At 37.0% G+C, this 23,590-nt stretch overlaps 1 protein-coding gene across 2 annotated transcripts in view; it reads right to left on the minus strand.

Moving 5' to 3' along the window:
• Positions 1–23,590, minus strand: part of SUCLG2 (succinate-CoA ligase GDP-forming subunit beta) — a 109,789-nt gene that overhangs the window by 76,158 nt on the left and 10,041 nt on the right. For both annotated transcript variants that reach the window (XM_015641105.3, XM_015641104.3), the window contains exon 2: positions 11,825–11,966. In XM_015641105.3, coding sequence (XP_015496591.1) covers positions 11,825–11,966 — 142 coding nt within the window. The remainder of the gene's footprint in view (positions 1–11,824; positions 11,967–23,590) is intronic.

Here is a 23,590-nt window from a genome sequence, read left to right on the forward strand (position 1 = left end):
TAATAAGTTCTTGAAGAAATCTGAGCTTACAAACTGCTGACCTGCTCTTGAACCTCACAGGAAAGCTGAGGACACACAAATGCCCACCGAGAAGCACAAGAACCTCCTGCCAGCTGCAGTTTCCCAGTGCTTCCCTTGACTACTCCAGCCTTTTTAATCTCTTTTTTTTTCCTGTGAACTTGGAAGGGTTCACACAGCTTCTCTCACGCGTTTCACTTGAATCAATTCAGCACCTGACTTGTCACACAGGACTCTGTTCAGAGCAGTCTGCTGGACAGCACAGCAAATTCTCTGTAATTATGACCCTACAGGCTGCACTGAGGCCAACCACTGCTAAGCTGAAAGCCAAGGAATGCAAACTGTGATTCTCTTTAAGATACATGATCAGCTTTCAGAACTTGGAAAGAGCAGGGAGGGTACCTGAGAACCAACTCCTAGCATTCAACAGGGCACTTTGCAATTAGTTAAAGACAGAGAGCAGTACATACATTCACATGGCACAAATCTCAATTATTGATAGTGCTGCCCTGCTTAATGAGAAGCCTACATGCCTTTCTCACATACCAGCCCTTCCCCAGTCCTTTGAGGGAATACAAACACGCTACCCCCACAGCTCTGACAGCTTGGCATTTTGTATCTCAAGCTCCAATCACCACCTCAGCAGCAAAGATATAACTATATACATTAAACTTCATGTTTTACAGGTTTCATAACATTAAATTAGCCTAGAAAAATTAATATAAAAGCAAGAGAAAGGAATTAGCTTTTGGTTTGGCAATCAGCATTTGCAGGAAGGGATGTATCTCAACGTGATGTGGAAACCAGCAAAGCTGTTTCATTCAGGCTTCCTGCAAGTTGAGCTCTGTGGGGATTTTGAAGGCAGATATTATGCTTGGAAATTGAACACCACATATTTTAATGAAATTGCACAGTTTAAAGACCACAATGAGTGAGCAGTCATATCAAACAGCAGAATTTTGAGCTTTCTCAATTACTCACATATAAACGGAACTTTCCTGGGTAAAAATGTAAAATTGGAATAAACACCACCTTTGTTTGCAAAGAAGGAGAATGTGCAGCTGATTTAAGTGCCCTGAACTTGTGTTGAACCTATAAAGGGACTGACACAACAGGTGAGTAAGTACATCTCAAATGGTGCCATTATTCATGCACGGTGCTGTTCAGCACCTTCTCAGCTTCAGACAAGCAGGACCATGGATCAAATGTGTGTCAAACTTGTCAGCAGCAGCAGATCACATTTGTACACCAGCTTTACAACCCTGAGCAGCTGAGTGTGTAGGTTCAGCCAGTCTGCCATGTAAGTGAAAAATATGTAACCTCAGCACCATCCCAATGGCCCCTCCTCTGAATCCTCTAAAACAGATGCTCTGTGTCATCCTGACAACTGTTGAGCACTGGTTAATATTTCATCAACTTAAGGCCAGCAAGCTGCTTCACCACATCAGAAAGCCCACTTCTCAGCTTCTGCAGAGTCATGTAACCATGTCTGCCTGGTTTACAAATCAGATGAGGTAAGAGCTGAAAATAAATCTACAGTAGATTACTCCTCCTCTCCGTGCTGCTGAAAAGAGCTCCAGATTTTAAGTGTCAGATATACAATAAGGCAAACTTTCTGTAAAGGCAACACTTCTGCTAAACTATGATGTTTTGTTCGTGCTTCTGCCATTTCTTACATTCTAAGCTTCCCACTTCAAGGTCAAGTTCAGAACTGGTCTCTAAGGCAGTATAAATCACATTTGTACAAATTGTGGTCACAGTTTACTCTCAGAAAGTCTCTTGCAGTATAATTTACTTAATAGTATGCAAAAGAAGAAGGCTCTAAATAGCTAAAACAATTCACAGAGACAAAAGAACATATAATTAACGTTGCCCTACCTGCTGTTAACTGCACTAATTGCATCCTTTCTGCACAACTGAAAATTCTGACACTGAGATGTTTGCAGTGATACGCAACTCGTGTTCAATCACCCCTGAACCTTGGACCTTAAAAGTCTTCCTCTAGTATTTAACTTGACTGGTTTATTTTGTTTCTTCATCAGCAGAGAGATTTCTGAAGGAATGCTTACTCCAGTCTGTGGAAGTCCAGACATCTCACTATTTACAGGACACTAAACATCAGAAACTCAATGTAAAACCCAGCCATAAACTGGAACCCATAAATCAAAATTGCAAAAATAGTCACAAAGCTGCATAAGCTCAATGACACAGGAGTCTTATCTTCTAAACCAACAACATAAAATATGAAAATATATGAAATTTCTTCATCTTAAAATTGTAAAATAACTTTTCCCTACAAACATATTTAAGCACCTAACTTGGTTTCTTATGCATCAAAGAAACAACTAAATAAATACTATCTGCATATACACTTCAAATAGGAATGCCACTAAAAAGGTTAAATAAGCAAGTTATTTATAGTATACATTAATCATCATATTTAAATGGCAGATTACTTTAATGCATGAGACATAAGCCTGTATTTCATTGGGGGAGGGGGGAAACTGCATAAGAATAGTTTTTCCTAAGATAGTCAAATTCTCAGTAATCAGCCTCAAGTCTCTCATTTCAATTTTATTCCAAAATACCCAAGCAAAAGCTGTATTGTACTGAAGGCAAGATGTGGAAAGGCCAGTAAGAAAAGCAACCACACTGAACAACTGATGAGCTAAACCAAAACCCTGGATACAAGATTTATCTGTGGGAACAAGAACAAGAGGGGGTGTTGGACATGCAGAGGTGGCACCAGGAATATTATGACAATAATCTTCAGTGGAGACAAAGCACAACACACCAAGATCAGGAAAGCTACTACCAAACTATAGAGGTGAATAACTGGAGGAATAGAGGGGTCAAAGACTTGGCAGGGAGTAGAGGGAAGTGGTGAATATTCCCAGGGACTTTATATCGTTAACTGTTTATACAGCAAACTCTTCCTGGTTGCCTTTCTCTTCTCTTTCTCCAAAACCCCCAGGGCTTTTCTTAAGTATTTAGAACAATAAATATATTTAAGATTTATAGCCTGAAGTTTAGCCATATTCATCTTACTCAGGTGAGCAGTCCAACTAAGCCCAGGGGAGGTGCAAGAAAAATGTTCCCTTTCAGAATGATGCACGGAACAAAAGCTCACTTCAACTGCAGGACCAGGGAGAGTATACCACACAGAGGTAAAATTGTCAACTTCAGATTTTTCTTAATAAAACAAAAAATCACTTAAAATAAGAGCATAGCTAACTTCTGGAACTACCCTGAACATGATTCTCACTAAATGTTTTTTTGTGGTGACATTCTCAAGGGTTAGAGCATCATTTAAAATATAGTGTGATGCAGAGAGTCAGATAATATCTCCCAGTTTAATCCAGCAGGGTTACAAAGACACATTTTGTATTCATAAATGTGTTGAAATATTTTACTTTTCTTGAACTGCAAATATTTGAAGAAATGTAGATAAACATATTTAAAATTCACAGCACTTTCTCAAATATGAAGTAGCAGATTAACAAAATGTCAGAACATCCTTAGCTTCAAAAACTGCTCTACCATTTTAGGTCGAGATTATCTATCAAAAAAAGTAAAATAAAATAATCATAGCCTCTTATGATCATACTTCTCAACTGGTGATATATTCAAGTTGTAAATTACTCCCATCTTTAAATATAAAACAAGCTCTTGCAAGTCATCCTAACCTTTGCAAAACACTAGTTAGTATTACCTCATTGACTGGAAGAGGCTGAGGAGGAAATAGGGGATGGGAATCATGATGTGGAGGCTGGATACTGGGTGTTCTCTGAGCTTCACACGAGTTGAAATGTCACTTGTGAGACATTCCTGGCTTGGCTCAAAACCATGTGCTTTTATAGCAAATGTACAAGTTAATATCCTTACTCATCAATCCAGCCCATCCTAAGATACCACCTGGTCCATAAAGACAAAAGGTGCAATAAATTTAACAGAAACAATTGACAAATTTAAAAAAAAAACTATTTTCCTAAATAAATTATATATAGTAAGAGGATAGCTAACAACAGCATCTTCCTGCTGTACCCTGTGTCCCTTGGGGGACAATACAGATCAGGGAAATTCTGACAAAATCAATTATAAACTATCCTATCTTAGGACTGCCATCATTCCTTAGATTTTATTCAATATGATTGTGCTACTAGTCCTTCCACTGAGAAGTTTAAATGAAAAACAGGCATAAGAATCAATTTTGTATTTGAGACCCCTATACATGGGACTATCCACTGGGACTGATCACATAGAAGATGCAGCATTACACAGAGCAACAAACAAGGAAAAGAAGAAAGAAAACCAGAGAAGAATGAAACTTGCTTTCAGCAATCGCCCCCTGAATATTTAGAAGCTGATGGGCATCTAGAGAGTGCAGAAGTAGTGATTTCTCTCCTTTACACAGCTGCTAGTACTACAGAGAAAACATTGTTGTTTAGTATTTCATACCTTATACATAAAGTGTGCCTAATGGTTCTGATTTTATGCATAAAAAAATGAAAATTCCATGCAGCTGCTTCTCAATTACGCATCTGGTTATTGTTCTGCAGCTGCAAAACTACCTTGAAGAACCATAAAATATGGTGTGACAAGAGTGGAATAAACACCAGCAGTCATCTTGTACCCGCCTTGTAAAACTGCAATTTTTACCAGCTGATAAAATTCTTGGATCATAACTGTAACTTCTGTTGCCTCCTTCTTTTATGAACAGAAGTCCAGTAGTGTACTTAAGACAACTGAAATTTGCAAATGCTCACACTGTGTGGCACACATTATGTTTTGAACTCAGTACCCCATTTCTAGAGTATTTTTGACTTTGTGTTTTACTTTCAAGCAGCTATTTTGGTAATTTGATCAGAAATCCAACACAGAAAACAATAAGTCAGCTCAACATTAGCGTCAAACATCTGAAATGAGATTTTGATTTGTTAGCCCCCAAGCCATTACTCATATTACTATAAATCTACTGAATATGAAGACATTTGGTGACAAAGAATGGTTATAAAATATCCAACTAATGTAAGCAGTCTCAAGCTTGCATTTACTGACTAACACTCAGCATGTAATTCTCTAACGAAGGGAACAGATAAGAAAAACAAAACAATTTGCTTTTATAACAATGCATTTCAAATTAATTATTTCTGTAATTCCTCTGGAGACACAGGGTCCATAGAATTTCCATATCTAAAATATTAAAAAAGCCACAATTTGTAAGTTAACTTGAAGCAGAAAGGTTCAGCTTGAAACAAAACAACACCCAGTGGTGAGCTTTGACAAAATCTATTATTAACTTTCTTTGAAAAAGAATAAAACTCAAACTCCCACTTAGAGAAGCTGGAAGTTTCTCTACCTGTTTTTTCTGGCACACAGGACACAACACACGTGGCCATTACCAACAAATGCATGTGTGGTTGGTTCCACAGAAAACACAGAGCTGCCAAGGCTTTGTGTACAAAAACATTGCTGAGCTGCAGAGGTGGAATGAGAGAGCAGAGAGCCCTTGCAGGGTGTTCCAAGGATGCTGCACTGCTTAAAGATTGCTGCACATAAAAGTTTGCCACTTTTGTGCTGTCTCTGTGAAGCAGCTTCCCAGCATGAGACACAGAAGGAGGAGGAAGCAAAGGGGAGGGAGAACAAGCAGGATTACAGGATTCAAACCCAACCAACCCATGCACACAGAAGAGAAAGCAGCACAACTTTAGGGCTCCAAGCCAGGGGAAAGGTCCTGTAGCACCAGCAGCCACTGAGTGTGAAATCCTCAAATGAAATCCTAATTCCACCTTGACTGTGCCTTGTGCAGCTCAGCTTCCAAGGCAGAATAAGCTAAAACCCCAAAAAGCAATGTGTGAGGAAATGAAGAATGTCCCTAAAAATACTACTATGCACAGGTGCTTTACTCCTGGTTTGCTCTGTAGTTGTATCACAGCAAGTTTCTCAGGACTTTCTAACAAATTCCTTAGCACAGCACTTTTGGTGAACACCTGTAACACCTTTCCTAGCTCCTCTGATTTCCTATGACTGATCTTTTTCATCCAGTAGATGAGGTAAATAAATTGGGTCACTGACCTATTGATTACCAAGCCTCCTACTAAGAATTACTTTAACTGCAGCAAACAACATGTTGCCTTCATAATTTTTACTCTCCTTTATTATTTTCATCATTTACAGACACAAGTGAGAATCCTAAAGTTCTCTACACAACCATGATATTTGGGGATTTTTTCCGAAAAATCAAATCATTGCAACATGGACAAATGTAGGGGGTAAAAAAATATTATTTGCAATATTATTTGATAATATTTAAATATAATTTAAACCATGGTTAGCAATCAGTATTTGTCTTCTGATCATACACAGAAACATTACTTTCTATGATTGCCAAGTCAAGCAAATGTGGGTCTGAGCAAAGCACTTCAGCAAGCAAAAAACCAGTATGCACACAAATGGCTTTTAGCAGTAGACAGCTGCTAAATATGTGCTCTAACTATGCTAAATAGGGTAACAACTCACTGTTCAGCACAAAATTAAAAAAAGGAAGAGGATTTTCTCAATCAGAGCTCATAAGGTGGGAGAAAGGCTGGGAATAAAGGAGCAAATGGGCACAGGGAGGAGTTCAGTAGGGAACTGAACAAGGGACAGAAGGAGAGTAAAACCACAGACATCGACAAATTTTATGAAGCTTTGAATTGATGCATTCAAGGGATGCCCATGAAGACTGCAAATAATGGAGTATTAACAGGTATTTTCTATCACTGAGAAGAGGCTGGAAAATGAAGATTCACTCTAATCTTAGATTTCATCCCTCTGACAAGGCAAAATCCATTAAGTGGAACAGAGAAATACTCATGCTCAGTAACACTGAACGTGGTCCAAAGGCAGCTCATCTACCACCAGCTTTCTATTAAATTTAAAAGATTGTTTTCTAAATACTTACCCATCTGAGAATAGAATCATATTAGTCAATAACTTCCAGCATTATTTTGCCTGAAAGAACAGTTTCAAAAAGCTATAATTTAAGTCTAAGGAACTTTAATAAAAGCTGTCAGAGAAAATAAGAGGACTTGTGGGAGAGCTGTTCCTCACCAGCAAGCAAGTTCTCTGTGTACAGTTCCCTGGAATGCTACTGCAGCAACACATGATATTTTTCAACATATGCAGAAAAGGATAACCTGAGTGGCTTTAAAAAATAACTAGTTATAACCACTTAGTACATGATGGGTTTTGAGAAATATCTCATTATGCACAGGTGAAAAATTATTACTTCACAGTGAAGCATAGAATAGAAAAAAATATGGAAATGATAGAAATGCTGAAAGAAGCAATTTTTGCTACCTATCCTGATGGACAGAAACACAGAGGAAATTAAATCACATAAGCAACTCCATGATTACAGTAAAAAAAAGATCAGCTAAGTAGCCAAGTTTCTCAAATAAAACATTATATAGATGACCACTCTGTACAGAATACTCATAGAAAAGCTCTTCCTGGTATAACAAAAAAGTACCTAAATGCACATTTCAAATATCCTCAGAAACATCAGGTTCAAGGATGTTTTTAATTTTCCCAGCATAAAAGCTTAGATTAAATGCAGACAGCATTATCACCAACAAATTCTTCATGATCTACACAAAAAGGACACTACCAAACTAAAGGTCAATTTTTGTTCCCTTCTAAATGGAAATTGCTTTCAAGTGGTTTTCACAACTAGTACTAGAGAGGTGAATTTTCAGATAAGGGATCTAAAACAGCATCTAAAAATGCAGCCTTCCCTTTAAATTAAAAAGCCACAGGAAGAAAAACACTTCAGGAGCTCAGATAGGAAGGAGACCGGTGCTCACATGACCAAGAACTCTTTTAATATTCTAAAAAATGGTGAATAATAGGTGACAGGTAAATGACCTCACGAAAAGATGCTTCAATAAACCTATTCTGTTCTTTATAAAATACATGTTTACCTCTCCAGCTGATATAAAAAGCATGCCTTCAGTCCAAAGCCAGATTTTATGAGTTCCCTCATGCATAAGCAACAGAAATAGGACATGCAGAGGCTATATTTTGTTTTATTTTATTTTTTTTTAAGAAGAGTGAATAAAAACCTTGCACTCAATTGGACTGCATTTCCCCGTGATGGAGTGTGAACACTGCACCTGACTGATTCCTAAATGTAATGAAACACCCTAAGTGGCAACAAGCAGCATTCTATTGCTTCTGTTAAAATTCAGAAAAAGAAACACATGCCAAGTTCCCAGCATCGATTTAGGACTGTCAGCAGTGCCAGCCACCTCTAAGTTCTCTACTGATTCAAAGAGCCAAATGACAGTGCACAGAAACCCCCTCCAGCATAATTACAACCCCTCTCAGCTCTGCCCACCTCCTAGTTTGAAATGATGGGTCCCTTAATAACTTCTCCATCAGGCAGAGCACAAAAAGCAGAGCATGAGACTCAAGAGCTTCTGCTGGAGGAGCCCAGAGCAAATGATGGCCCAGAAATGAGGCAAGGTGCAGGCAGTGGCAATGCACACACAGCATATATAAGGTTTATTTCCTTAGCTATTGGTGCTACAGGAAAAGGAAAAGAAACAGCAAGTAAGGAAATGCCTTCTCTGGTTAAACAAGCTCTAAATTAAGGGAGAATTAGAGAAGAAGTCTTGTGAGTTAACACAAAAACAGCCACATGAGTTTATATTCCAGACAAAAACTTGTCTCCCAAGTACTTTTTTTTTTTGTGTGCAAATAATTGCACTACAATTGTAAAAACTTGTTTACAAATTAAGTTACTTTAGAGAGCAGATCAAACAACACCATACTGTGCAGCAAAACAGGACAACATCTTTCTTTCCTCTCTTGAAATCCAAAGAATTTTAACACAAACCAGAAAACTATTGTGACTGAATTTCTTGGCACTCTGTAAATATTGCCTTCTCTACAAAAGTTACACCTGAAAATTGCTTAGCACATAGAAGGCAATAAATTCCTTGGGGCTTAATTCTGTATTCTTTATTGTGTACAACTTCTTTTGAAGTCAATAATAGTGATGTCATGTTAATTTTCCTCACATCTGCCAGTCTTATCTTAAAAGAAAAAAAAAATAAAAATCAATCCTTTAGTTCCATTAAAAATTCCTTGTAGACTGCCTTTTGTGCACTTGGTAAGTTTTGAAAGTATCTGAGAAAATTAACATTCAGCATACATATTAATAAAAATAGAGAGAAACAGAGGAAATGAGCAAAGTGTAACAAAACTGCTGATACTGGATAAAGGCAAACCCTTTCAAGAAGACATGCATTAACACCTTCCTGACAAGTGAAGACAGCAGCAAAAACCATCCAATCTCATCTCTTTCCATTGCATCAACAGGAAATCCAACAATAGCAAAACTGGTGAGCACAGGCCCTGCAGCAGTAAAGACAGCTCTGTCAAGCACAAAATAGATGGTGAAATTGTGAAATTAAATTGTGAATTCCAGACTTTATGCAGACTTCCATGACAGAAATTCCTATCCCCTTATCTGTACCCCTTTATCACACACACAGACCCATATGAGTGATGTCATGCTGTATGAGTAAAAAGGAAAAATCTTGTTTCTCCTGTATTCCTGAGGGCTGTAGAAAGAATTTCCTTTCACAAGAAAAATACTGGACCTTTGACTTTCAAGTTTTGAGAACTTTTCCTATTTTCATCTTTAAAATATGTTGACAAGCACCATTTCTTGTTTGAAGAAGCCACAGTGGACAGCTGCAATGTGGCACACAACACCTAAACCATCAGATTTTTGAGCAGGACCTGGCAGGGGAGATTGGTTTCTCCCCATGTTTTACTGCAGAATTCCTGTCTAACAACATCCCCAAACTGCCTTCACTGGTAATTTTATTCCATAATATTTTGTGCCTCCTGTAGACTGAAGTTTCCTGTCTTCCCATATCTTTTTACTTTGTGTGGTTGCATATTCAGTTGCAAATTGTGCAGATAAACCTGAGTGACAGAGACAATATTAATCTGAGGGATCACAAAGAACATAAACCCATCAAAATCTTGGAACAACAATGACCACAGCAGCCAAATTGATGTTCTTGATTCTTAGTTTTCAGAGTGCATGTTAGAAGTACAAGGACAGCACACCACCAGAATGATAACAAGGATGTTGTTAATTATTAAGTGAATCAATGGAGTGTCAGTCATTCCAACATGAAATAGATTCCACACCATAAACCACAATTCTTTCATGCTCAGTATTTTATTCATGGCTGAATGCAACTACATCAAATGAAGAAAAGTACCACTAACTTCCACCTTTTGAAGTGCTCAAAAACCCACACAATTAAAACAAAATTTACCCAATAAAGTTACATGAGCAAATGTTTTTTGGTTCTGGATTTTACTTTGGTTACTGAAACACAGTTTGTTTGTTTCTAATACAGAGATATTTCTGTGATTTGCAAAACAAACAAGCTACAGAGGTTATTTAAAATAAACTTAACATCATAAAACAGATGAGGTTCACTGCCTTTAATGGAGTAATTTATTTCTCCAAATAGTCACAGAGGTCAAGATTAGCAATAGTTATTGGACAGACCAATCCATTTATATTCAATCATGAAGAAGAGAGTTAAGTGCTGTAAGGCTGGTGATAAACCTGTCACAGCTTCAGTTAGCATTCCTTGATTTTCTCAGACATCCAAACAGGAGGAAACATTGCAATTTTATGTGCTTTGCTTTATGTCTGACTTTTCCATTTTGTACTGCTAAATGACCACAACACTTGCATTTAATTGTTTGTTTCAGATATATCTTCAAATATATATGATTGTCATAAGGTTTTGATCAGTGAAAAATGTATCACCTTAATGAAGTTCTAGAGATTGAACAAGCCATTATGGTAATGCTACTCAGCTACTTGAGCTCTGATGAGATCTTGGATATGAGTAAGTTGTGTTAATTTACCTTCCAGTGTGCAAAATTGAAATGCATTTAACTAAGTGGCCTGTGCATTATGTAAAAAATAAACCAAAAAACCTTCCTGTTACTACACAATTAGACTACAATAATGTCTGGCCTCTGGCATTTTGATGTTTGATATATTAACAAAAGCTAAATGAAAAGAGGAAAACTGTACAACTTTAAAAAGTAGAAAAATTATTTCTGTTAGAACAGATTGACAAAGTATTTCAACACTTTCCTCTTGAGAGAAAAGCTATTACATAAATTCATTTCTGACCCACATTATCATCTTTTGTTCAGCACATCAGAATGAGGATGTTGTCAGAGAAACAAAGCTCCAGAAGCAAGGTCTTCTCTTTGAGCCACTGTCACGTCTTTTTGTGATGGTAACTCAACTCACCTTTTCTATTTCTTCATTTGGACACACACATTAACAAATATCTAAGTGTATTTTAAAATGGAGAGGCCACAACTTCTTCCTTCCTTTGCTTTTCAATAGAGCAAATTTTTGTTTGAAAACTGCTTTTTATACAAGTTCATTTATTTCATATCCATAAATATCAAATATACAAAAAAAAAATTTCCTCAGCAACTATTTATGGCATTCTGAATTATTATAATGTTAATTAAAGAATTCACGTTATATGCTGCATGCAAAACATTTGAGAAATAAAGTCCCAAGTATTGTAACTATAAACTTGTTCATACATAAAATTAAACATATATTTATGGCCTGGATGAAATATCAAAGCTTTTCAGGAAGCATGAATTTAAAGACTGTTTAAACTTATTAGAAAACAATTTATTTTCCAGATTGCTACCCAGTGAAGCACAGTCCTCCCATTATCAGTCAACTTACTCAGTCTGTGAGCAGCCTCCAGGGCATCATTTGCAGAATCAGCTACAAAGAATCTCTGAACTGTAACCCCATGGTCTGCCATTATTTTTTTGCTTTGGTACTCCTGCAAGTTGAGCCATCGTCTGGGGGTTAATTGAACAGTCTAGGAAAAACAAGAGGGGAAAATAACATAATGCTCATTAAGAACAGTTCATGAGACAGCCCACTGAGCTATTCCACCTTATGGTTATCTCAAACCAGCAGTTAAACAACACCCAGAGAAAAGGTAAAATACATATTGATTTACCTAAGTGCCTTTTCTTAACATTTGTGCATCCCAAGTACTCTGAAAGCTACAGATATTTTTTAGAAGCTACACAAGGCTCACTTGGCCAGACAAAATGTCTTGCATTTAATATCAAGGCAAATTCGGCTTGATCTCCAAAGTCTATTTATGTTTTCACGTTATCCTCTGCTATAAAAATAGTAACAGACTCTTACATTAAAACACATTCAGTTTCATGTTAAATATCCTTATGATATGATATTTCATCTAATTCCTCCCTATAAAATTATTTCCACTGATTCTATGCATTTGTTGAAGCATATCTGAGAAGAAAAACAACCGACATGGAATTAGCATTATTCTGCAAGAAACTCAACACTGGTACATGTATTTTCAGTGGTCTGCTATCTCTGCTTTGTGCTTCTAAGCAGGTTTTGTTGAGGATACCAGCACAGCCACACCAGCCATGCCAGGCCAACAACAGCTGGAGAATAATTCCCAACATGCCAGTTTAGACACCCCTGTGGGAATATAAACATCTCTCTACACCCCATGGGCACAAAGACACAGCAACCTTACACACACAAAGACACCACATTTGCTTGTCCTGTCAGGAAACCTGGAGACACTACAGAAGACACAGGATCTTCACTCAATGGTTTGAAGAAAGGACACATTCTCTACACAGGAGAAATTGTTCCACACAAATGCAATAATTAAGGAGCTGGAGCTGACTCCTGGCAATGGTATAATGGCAAAGGTGGAGCTGGCTACTGGCAATGGTATAATTCCATTTTGTGCCAGCCAAAGATGCTTTTCCCACGTGGAGAGACAAACTGCTGTCCTCCTGGCAGCCAGCCACAATCAGTTCTTGATTTCTCCTGAAGTAAGGAACACAGCATGCAAGTCAGCACCACGTATTTAGAAATGTTGGACAAAGAGGATTAGTTACTATACTAATGCTTTAATCTCTAATAGCATGATAAAAAATTATTAAACTAATGCAACTTTATTCTGAAAACAAAAGCCTTCCATGTTAAAGTCTTTCAATAACATATCCTCTCACAATACCCAAGGTTTACAGGCTGAGTTGTCTCAAAAGCAAACTCCCATCTGTTCTATTCTCTTTGAAACAGCACAAAAGATTGATGCATAAAGAAAACACAAACCCATCTTTTGCAGTATATAACTGCATGTTTTCTGTAAAAGTGACTCCCACTGAACTTAAACAGTTACAAATAGCTGAGGATGACATTTTAAATCCTTTTATGCATAACTTGATTACCATATTTTAGAGGAACAAAATGGCATTGTCAGTTTGCTCTATGGCTATCTCTAATTCTACACATCATACAGACACCTCATATGATTTATATTCCTCCATGCTATTCACAGACGATATGTTATTACAGTTATGCAATACTTCAAATGCAGGGTCAAAATTTAAAGTCCCTTTCATAATTGTTGACATTTAATTTGTTTTCCTATTATAAATTCTCTGCTAGGCTCTAATAATTATCACTTCAGCATCATTTCCACAAGGAGATTAACACTAGGGGCCAGGAGGGATCCTTTTGGTTTATCTAAAAATTTCTATAGGTCAGTAACACAGCTAATAAAATTTTGGTCACTGGTTTTATAATTTAAGACAAAGTTTTCAAAACAGCTTTTATTCATAACTTAGATCAATAAATCAGTTTCACATGCAGACATTACTAAGCTGATCTAAATCAAGTAAATAAGAAAGAAAATATTAAAAAAAAAATTCTTACTGGGGAAGACTTTTTGGCTGTTGCTTGATGGGAACTGAAGTGACCTCTGCTCCCAAACACCCTCAGCACCTCACAGGTACTTTTGGGATACAACAGCTTTACAACTCAAAAATAGAAATCAAAATGTCCAACAGAGATACTCCTCAGATGAGATGCTAAAAGTCTTATTACATATGCATGAAGTCCATATACATAAGCATAGGGACACATGTTCTCTTATAAATATTGGACAATTAATATTAAGATATTATGACAATGTTTCTTTCCTAAATTATGAACCAGCCCAGTCAGAGGAACACAGAAAGGAAATAAGAGAATAATTCCTTTGAAAAGTGTCAAAGTAGTCCTAATGATGATCAGACAAAGCTCTGCTCAACAAATGCTGGCACAGGAAAGCAAAACCTACAAAATCCAGGTTAGTGGGGTTCCCCCTGCTCTATTACACAATTCTAAGAAAAAACATTTTACTGAGTGCCAGCTGAGGACTTTCAATCAAGTCTTTGCACAAAAGACAAACTCCTGGTTGTGAATGAACTGCTTGATAAAATTAATAAATATCTGAAGTCTGTACCAGAAGCTCTGAACAGCAAGGAACATGAAAAGCTTGCTTTAAAGCACTTGCAGGATGCACACCATATGTCATAAGGACAGCAGAAAAACTACAGCAGTTACAAGTGATGAAATAAAGCACAAGCTTTGAATCTGTAAAGGTGACTGCTCTTTCAAGACCATCTTGAAAAATCAAAACAGCTGTGGATATGCATTTTAGGGTGAAGACAAAAAAAAAAAAAGTGACCATGAAATCTCAGAAACATGAGTAAACAGATACTACTTTGAACCGATTTCCAGTCCAAGATGGTTTTGTTGCAATAAATCTGTATCTGAATTTATACAGGAATCTCAAACCCCTACCCTTCACATACATTTATACCAAGCATTCTCAGAAATTTCAGATGGGCTTCAAATGGGCGGAATTCTTGGGCATCATAAACTTTTATGCATTCTACAGATAAATCCACATGTGAGACAGATAGTAAGTGCACCAATGCACAAAGGTACAGCCTCAAAACTCTAGGGAAGAGCCTACAAAGGTTTCAGAGAAAGCTATTTCCCATGGACAGTCTTCTACAGGCAGCCATAATCCAACCCTTCCCCCTGAAATTTATTAGAAAGAGATTTTAATCCAGCACAGTACACATCTCTGCTATCACACGTGTGTTTTTCTTACTTTCTCATTTTACAGATGTTTCATTGCTCACAGCAGCACCAAACATCAAGGTTAGATTTTCCAGTTCAGTTCCAGTTCTCAACAAAGACAGGCTAAAGAATTAAATGGCAAATCAGCATCAAAAAATAATCTCAATCTGAAAGAGAGAATGGAGGGAGCAACTAAGAGAACCTAAAGCACAGGAAAGCAGAGTCTAGCTTTTAGCAATTCTGTTCATTATTGATTCTCATCACCTTCTATTCCCAGCTTATCCCTGCTTGAATATTTTTATCTCTTCTCCCCACACATTAGTCAGAAAATGTATCAGAAAACACCAGAGATCTCTCAGATCTTTCCAAGAAGCTCTGTCCCAGCTGACACCCAGTATGTTCCAGAAGTTCAAGATGTAGCTGTGTTTCATCTGTCTCTGTATTGCAAGGCTGGGCTGGAGTAAAAGAAGTAGCTCCTGTCCCACCAGCTTGTGAAGAAGAGACTGGAAATTGTGTGTGGATTTTACTAAACCCTGACTCTCTGTGTGACATCTCATCTTTCATCTTCCTAAGATGACACACAAAGAACCAGAAAATTTTCCACTGGTTGCATTTTTTTGTTTTCCTTTCAATGGGAACTTTGTGTTGTGTATTGATGTACACATTGAAGATGCAGAGTGGCTCTTATTTGAGATTCAGATCTTCCTGGTAAATCAAAAGGTGGTGTTTATTTTTAAACCACAAATAAGTTTTAAGAATAAATCAGTTTGTAAAAATATTTTTTTCTATACAGAAAATAAAATGTTGATATTTAAAATAATGAAGCTTTAAAGAGGAATTAAATTCATCATTAATCAGATATTTCTTAAGATTAAATTTCTAATGTAAATGCTTACCAAAGAGATTAATACACTTAAATAGGACTCTTTTACAACTGATAACAATTCCTAAGAGCTGACAACAACATCAAAAATCCCAAAACTGAAGTAAGTGGAACAAAAGGCCTTAACTGAGCAGTAACATGAATGGAGATGAAGGAAGAATTATTTTATCAAGTACAAATTTCAAAACAGATTTTCTCCTCCTGGCTAGAATTATTTGGCATTTTCCAAAAGCACAAAGTATTGGCTGTGTTTCCCCTCTAATATCCCTTCCCTTCTCCAATCTCCAAGATTTTTCTTACCAGTCAGAACCACACTAATGTAGACCAAAAGTATATAGAGTGAGGAGGATTTAGAAAACTACTGTCACTGGGAATTGTGTATTTTATTCTGAACAAGTTCTGTTCAGAGTTCCTTCTTTATATAAGCAGAGCCCATGGTTGGTCCCAAAGCATGATTAAATGAGTGGCACACATATCAGGAAATCAAATATTTCTTTTTGATCATCTTAACAAGGTCAGGTGTTGCAGAATTGTATCTACGGTTTATTGACTACTACTTGAGAAAAAATTGATTCTTCATATAACCTGCATAACCTCTTATTTACCACCTTTTTGTTTGGTGGGTTTCTTTCTATAAAATACTAAGGGCTCAGCACAAATAATGTATTCGGAGAGCACTTGCATTATTCTTCCACTGTTCCATTTGCCAATTCTTTAGCTGTCACATGACATGAAAAAATTTGTATTATTTAAATAACAAGGGCTAAAAAACTAGCAACTTAGTTAAACAGGAGTGGAACTACAAGTAGATTTTCTAGCAGAAATTTGCTTCAATGTAAGCAAAAAACCAAAACCAAAAAACCAAACCCCTATCTAAAACCCCCTAAAGAGATTTAGAAAACACTGCAACAGACATCGCTGTTATATATGCAGCATTAACTACTCTGATGTGCAACACCTTTCAGATGACCCAGGAGGTATCTTTTGAGTGCTGGCTTTAGGAAAAAGAAAACACACACACATAAAACCAGAAGAAACTGTCTTAACATGTTCACCAAGAAATCTACAAGTTGCATGTTAACTACTTCAGCAGAACTCGGCTTGAAAAGAAATGTTTTATATAAGCACAAAACAGGAGCAGCATCAGTAAATCCAAACTTCATCAGATTATGTCCCTGATTATTTCTTACCTGAGCCAATATGCCCAGTATAAGGTTTTCTCATTCTCCTTGGTAATATATCCAAGGCTGACTTTTTAAAAGAGAATAAACAGAACAGAAAGAATCACTTAAGTTTGTTCTGTAACAAGTATATGAGGAAGCTGCCAAAAAGAATAACTTAAAGGTCAAGCTTGACAAACAACTGAAGGTTCAAATTATATCCTGTATTACAACTAAGGCCTCTTATCTTAAAATAATCAAATTTTAAAAAATTTAGTGACATTTCATGCCTAATTCCACATGGAACTACCTTGGCTAACCATCCACAACTAAGTATTTCACCTTATCAAGTTGTGTTCACATGTAGGTCATTTCCCTAAAAAAAGCCCTAAATGTAAATGTTTATTTGCTCTTGGTAAGACTTGCCTGGTCAAATCTCTACTTTTGTAAAATGCCAAATAATTCTAGCTTGGAGAAGAGAGTCCAGTGTTAATCAACACTATTAAGGAAAACAAAACCATCACTAAGCAAATTTCTGGGATAATTGAACATCCCTTGACACACCTATACAATTTGAGCAGCTCTACTGTTTTCATTAGCATAACTTAATGCATTTTATTGCATGACTGTTAAAAGGAAGACACAATTTAATATCCAAAATTCCCTTTTCATTCACAGTGTTAATGGAAGCCAGTATTAATATCACAAAATAAAAATGGGTTTCTTAAAAGCACCTGGCAGTAAAGCTGGTCAAACAAATGCTCACTTCTTTCTTCCTCCTCTGTTGCTCCACTGAAGCCAAGTAGCTGTAACTGTGCTCACAGATCCTGTGCCAGAATGAAACAGCTCTAGCAACACAAATTAGCTCTGCATGAATGCAAATTATATGTCAAATATACAAAGTATCAGGTTTTATAAACTTGGAATTTATTGTAATGGTTATATTGGAAATAAGTCAATTGGGAAGAAAAAAACATGGTGTTTTTGAGGTGAGGAGATGTACTCTGTACCTGAAATTAAAAGGAGATGTATTTAATATATGTCATCAAAAATAAATGTCTGTCACCAAAAAAATCTATTTGCTTAGCCAACACATTCTACAGCATTCCAGTTTATTCAATTTGTGCACTCTGACCTGTAATACAATTCCAAGCACATATGAAGGAAAGCAGATACACAAAGATGACAGTAATGAAAAAGCAGACCATTCATCAATATGAGGCATAAACCTTTATTATATTTATTGACATACAGTCTCTGTAATTGACAAAGATGTAGAAGTTTCTTTCAAAAAGAAACCATCAGAAATAAACTAAACTGAATACCCTCATATAAACCACTGCAAACATAGACACAATTTATTAGGTCATGTACTTAAAATATACCACAAAGGCCACTGAAAACATACTAAAGCACTTATTTCAGTTTGCTGGCAGTGGCCACAAAATGAGTAAGTTAACCTGACAAGAAACAAAATTTGAGCAAAATGGCACCACACAAAACAGAAGTTTATCACAAATGTGAGTCATAAAAAGCAAAACTATGCTCTGTAGGAAAGCAAGTCTTTCAAGCACAAAAGGAAATGGAAAGAGTCACGGTAAGGCTGATGGGCTACAAGCTGTCCCATCAAGCCACACCACACATCCCCCTCTCTCCAGAGATGGCCAACTCTGCAAACCTGGGGGCACATTATGGAAAACAGGACAGAAAATGTCCTTCCCAACTAATGTCCTATTGCCACAAACCAGCAATTTTAATCTTCCAAAGCAGGGGATAGCATCCAGGTCATCCTATTTCAAAGCCACAGAGGAAACTGCCTTCCATCAACATCCCAAACTGCCCGCTTTAGCTGGGATGCCATATGGCAGCAAGGTCCCTTTGGATCAGCAGAGTCCAGCAGCCTCATCCAACACTGAGCATTATGATCAAAGCCTCAGCCTAGACCTCTGTGATATATTTATGAGGAATAAAATTGATTCTGTGAGCTAGTTTAGGAGGAAGTCTTGAATATTTCCCTGACAAAACCAGTTTCCATACTTTTGTTCACAGCAGTCGGGAATTGTTTATTTTTTAGTCTGTATCAAAGCACCATAAGCACACCAGGCTTTAAACTGGAGCATTTGGTTTAAAAATCTACAGGTACAACTGAAGACCTTTTAAAGTTCCATTATTTATTTATTCCTACAAATGGGAATTCGTTTTAACTGAATTAAAACCAACACACAAACTCTAGTTAACACCTATAGGCCTTTTAGTTCTATATTTATTCCTGAAAATATAGCACACAAAATATCTTGAGCAGTAAAATACACAGAATATGTAAAAAAAACCTATCACATTTCCCAGTTTTCTAAAGTCTAAGTCATTTTGATCAATAAACTGCAGGGTCAATTTACTGTTTTATACCAATGACCCATATACTCACTTTTCGTAATAAGTGAGATCTGTCCATGCAATAAAGGTTTTTGAAATCTAACTTCAAAATAAAATAGAATGTGAAGTACATTTTTGTTTAGTAAATCTGGATTGCCTGTTCTGGTAGATAATTACTACTATTCCTAACATCTATGCCTCTTTGAAACAAGATACTTTTGTTAAATAACTAAATTGTCTTCATAGACTCAAAAAATACAGAAAAAAAAAATGGGGGTTTGTTTATAAAAGAAGCTTGCAGTTACTATAATTAGGATTGCTATGGTTAAATTGTTTTAAAAATTGTATTCAAACAGTTGAGAGGGTGGCCAAGAGCTTAGAAAGCACAAATTTTAAGTATTCCAAGTTTAAAAACTTCAGAGGAGTAAAACAGGCTACCACCTCTGCTCAGAAGCTCTCATTACTGAAAATGAGACTGCACTGCCTGCTGCAAAGCAAGCCTGGGGAAGACAGTATGAAACTACCTGCTCAAGAGCATTTCTCCTTCCAAATGACTCATATCCACTGCAATTCACTGTCCAGAACAGTAACACTCCAAAGAAATTCAGAAATCTAGCTTGAAACAATCACAGGGGTTTTTTTATTACTATATTAAAGTGTTTGTGTTACCATTTAGTTTTAGTTAATGCAATCAAAACCAGGCTTTAGTGAAACCTTTCCCCAAATGCTTTCCCATAGTTCAAGGAAAAGCCAATTTCTCTTGTCATACATTGCAAGATTCTTTTTAAGAGGAGCCACTGCAAACCAGAGAGGGGAAACACTGTGCATCACAGCAGGAAAAAAAGATGGTGACAAACATGAAAGAAACAAAGGGAAGAGCTTTGTTAAACCACTAACATGTCAATTTGAGAGAAGGAAGCTATTTTAACTGAAAAGCTAAAGAAAGTATCTTTAGGGATCTCATCCTTTTTAGTTAAAAGAAACTACTTTTCTCCCATCACCAGGCAGCAGTGATTATTCTAATACAAGCTAATAAAGCACAGATATCAACCACAGATTACCTAGCTGTAGGTAACAAAGCACACTAAACTAATTGATGCCAGTTGACATCACTCATCTGTTGAGAAACAGGCAGTCACCAATTACTGACAGAACAATAATTTGTTTGTTTAATGAATATGCTAATTTGCTGAACTCTCATTAGACAGATACATAAGCAATATTGATGAGTTCCATAAGGCATTATAAAGTATGGCTGAATTATTTCAAAACAAATTAAAGCAGAAAATATAGTACATTATTTAATGGAATAATAAAAGCCTGGTAGCAAACGAATCCTCTGGGTGAGCTCTCTGAAAAGGGAACAAATTCTCACAAGTGCATGGGCCTAAACACCAACTGCTACTGGTACCTTGTTGGGACTACCTAAAAACAGAGGCTAGACAGAATTAAGAGAATAAAAAGCATTATTATATTTATTGAAGGGCCTTCAGGTACATTTAGGGCAGATGAAGCTCCCTCAAGGGCAGCACCCAAAATGGACCACAGGTCATGGGTTTTCTTGGTCCCTTTGGATACTGGGGGTTCATCTTCCAATTACAGCTTCGGGTAATGAACTCATTAATCCCAAGTTTGCTCTCCCCCAAGTCCCTTTTGTTTCCATCTCTCAGGCCTGAGGCAGTGAGGTGTCCTTGATTGCCAGGCCTGGAGAGGAATTGCTGTGTCTGACCAAAGTGGGAAAGCAGTAGCTGACACTGTATGGAGTTTAGAGTACTGCACGATTACAAATACATGAAAAATATAAAAGCTAAAATCCTAAGGCATCACTTCACCTGGGAATTCACCCCCAGAGATCTGGGTGCTCCTGGACACAGGACTGTGCCCACCTGATGTGCAATGCCAGAGAGAAACTGGAGAACTTTGCATTTCCCATAAAACCACCTGCAGTATCTCTGTTGCTAATAAATCCCAAGTAAAAGCTGGCTCATCTGCAGATTTAGGGCAATGCAACATGGCCCTGGAAACAAAAGCAGTGATTAAATTTTCAATTCATAGTTCGTTTTGATTGTGTTGGGGCTGCATCTAGTTTCTCTTTTTCTCTCTTAATAATTTTAAGTTCCTAAATTAAGAAGGAAATAGAAATTGGTTTTTCACTCAAGAAAGGAATCACTACAAGCAATATCTGTCAATTTGTAATCATTTATTCATACACAATTTAAATGAGAAACAATATTAAGTTCTACTTCGAATTTCAGTTTTACCAAAGGAGTTTTATTTCAATAATACCACAGAAATGAACAGAAATTTCTATCAAATAAACACCTATAAAATCTCCTCTACATCATATGGCCATATAAGCTACATTTCTGCTTTTCAAAAGAAAATACAGACACAAGGGACTGCAGCAGGGAACACTTTTAGGCAGAGTAGGAAGGTCTCACATTTTTGTGTAATACAGGACAGTTCAAAGTAGCGAGATCCTGCAGAAACCAATTATAAAAAGAACAGTTTCAGCCTCAACCTGAACAGCCTACCCAGAATGTTAAAATTAACCTGGGAAAGTGAATGATTTAACTAAAGAAATAAGCCTACTGGATTTGACCCCAAAGTCAAGTCATGAATCAAACTCCCTCACTCTCCCCCGATTTGCTCACTGAAGTGGGAGAACCTTCCCAAAACTCGCTCACTAGCTGAACTGCCAACTTTCCAAGGTAATTGAATCTAAAAATACATGGCTCTATTAAATTTTTTTAACATTAAAATTAAAATTCCACCATTACTGGGGGCATTTAAACATTTCATTTGCTACCCACTACCTCAAAATTAATTCATTAGTAAATATATAAAATATTCATGATGATTTACCTCTTCCACCTTTAAAACAATGTTCCCTTTCACTAAAAGATATATTAATCTGCATTGACATATTAATCAATACTTGTTAGGAAACATATAATGATACTTCAACATCCCTCTATTTTTGACTCAGTGCTTTCTTTCCTCTCTTAGTAGTGAAATGCCTCAGCTGGGAAAGAGAAACATCAGGAGTGTGTCCATCATTTCTGAAGTGGCTGGATGCTGGTGAGGCTTTCTTTACTTTATTTATCTCTTTCATTAAAGCCCACCTTCTAAATCTTTCCACAGTGGCTCTAACAGCAAACAGTAAAATTTTGCTGTGCTTTAATAAGTGTCACAGAAACAGAAGAGGATTTCAGAAGACAGCACCCATCTCTTCCACAATTCTGAAATTTAGATTACAAAACCTTATGGATTGGATTAAAAAGCAGAACAATATCTATTCATGAACCTTTCCCTTCAAACAAAACCATAGCAATATGCACATAAAAACCACAAAGTTTTAGAAATATCTCAGTTGTGTCTTGGATATTTCATAGCATTGCAGATGAAATGGTGAGGATAGTAAATGTTCTCAGGGTGGAAGTGGGACTGCAAATCCTGACTGCATTCTCCATAAAATGTAATGACTCCCTCACCAGTTCTGAATGTTCCTGCTTGCTGCCTACTGCAAGAACCCCTTTTACTTCAAGGGTTTCTGAATGCCTGCCCTACTATGTTCTTTTCATTTGATCTTGTACTCCTCCTCATGCTTCTATAATCTATAATCTGATTACAAACTGAGTGATCCCAGGCTTTACCTCTGCCCTCTCGTGCACACCATGGAGCACGGTGTGATGTCTTCCACGGCAGGGCTCAGCCAGCTCATTAGCCCCAGAAAACACAAATGAAACTACACAGTCCTCTTCCAATGTGCCTTTCTATCTTCCAGTGTGCCTATATATGTACAAACTCAGCTTTTATCCTTCTGTTTACTTCTCATGCAAGGAAGACACATGAACTTGAAGCAAGTCCTTCACTCGTTGCAGATTTAAAGTCTCCAGTAACGATTACACTTTATAGACTTATTTACAGCTTGCTTACACTCAGGGATTTTGACAGCTGTTCTGTAAATACACTCTCCTACCCACTAAGCTCCATTGTAAACTATCAGGAACATGCACGGGGTCAGACTTGAGCTCCTTCTGTCATCCTTATTCTCCTTATCTCACAAAACCAGGATCTGAGCCCACATCCTTGTGCTCTACAAGGCAGATCCTA

The sequence above is a fragment of the Parus major genome, chromosome 12 (genome assembly GCF_001522545.3).
Source record: "Parus major isolate Abel chromosome 12, Parus_major1.1, whole genome shotgun sequence".
In the NCBI taxonomy this organism is placed as follows: domain Eukaryota; kingdom Metazoa; phylum Chordata; class Aves; order Passeriformes; family Paridae; genus Parus; species Parus major.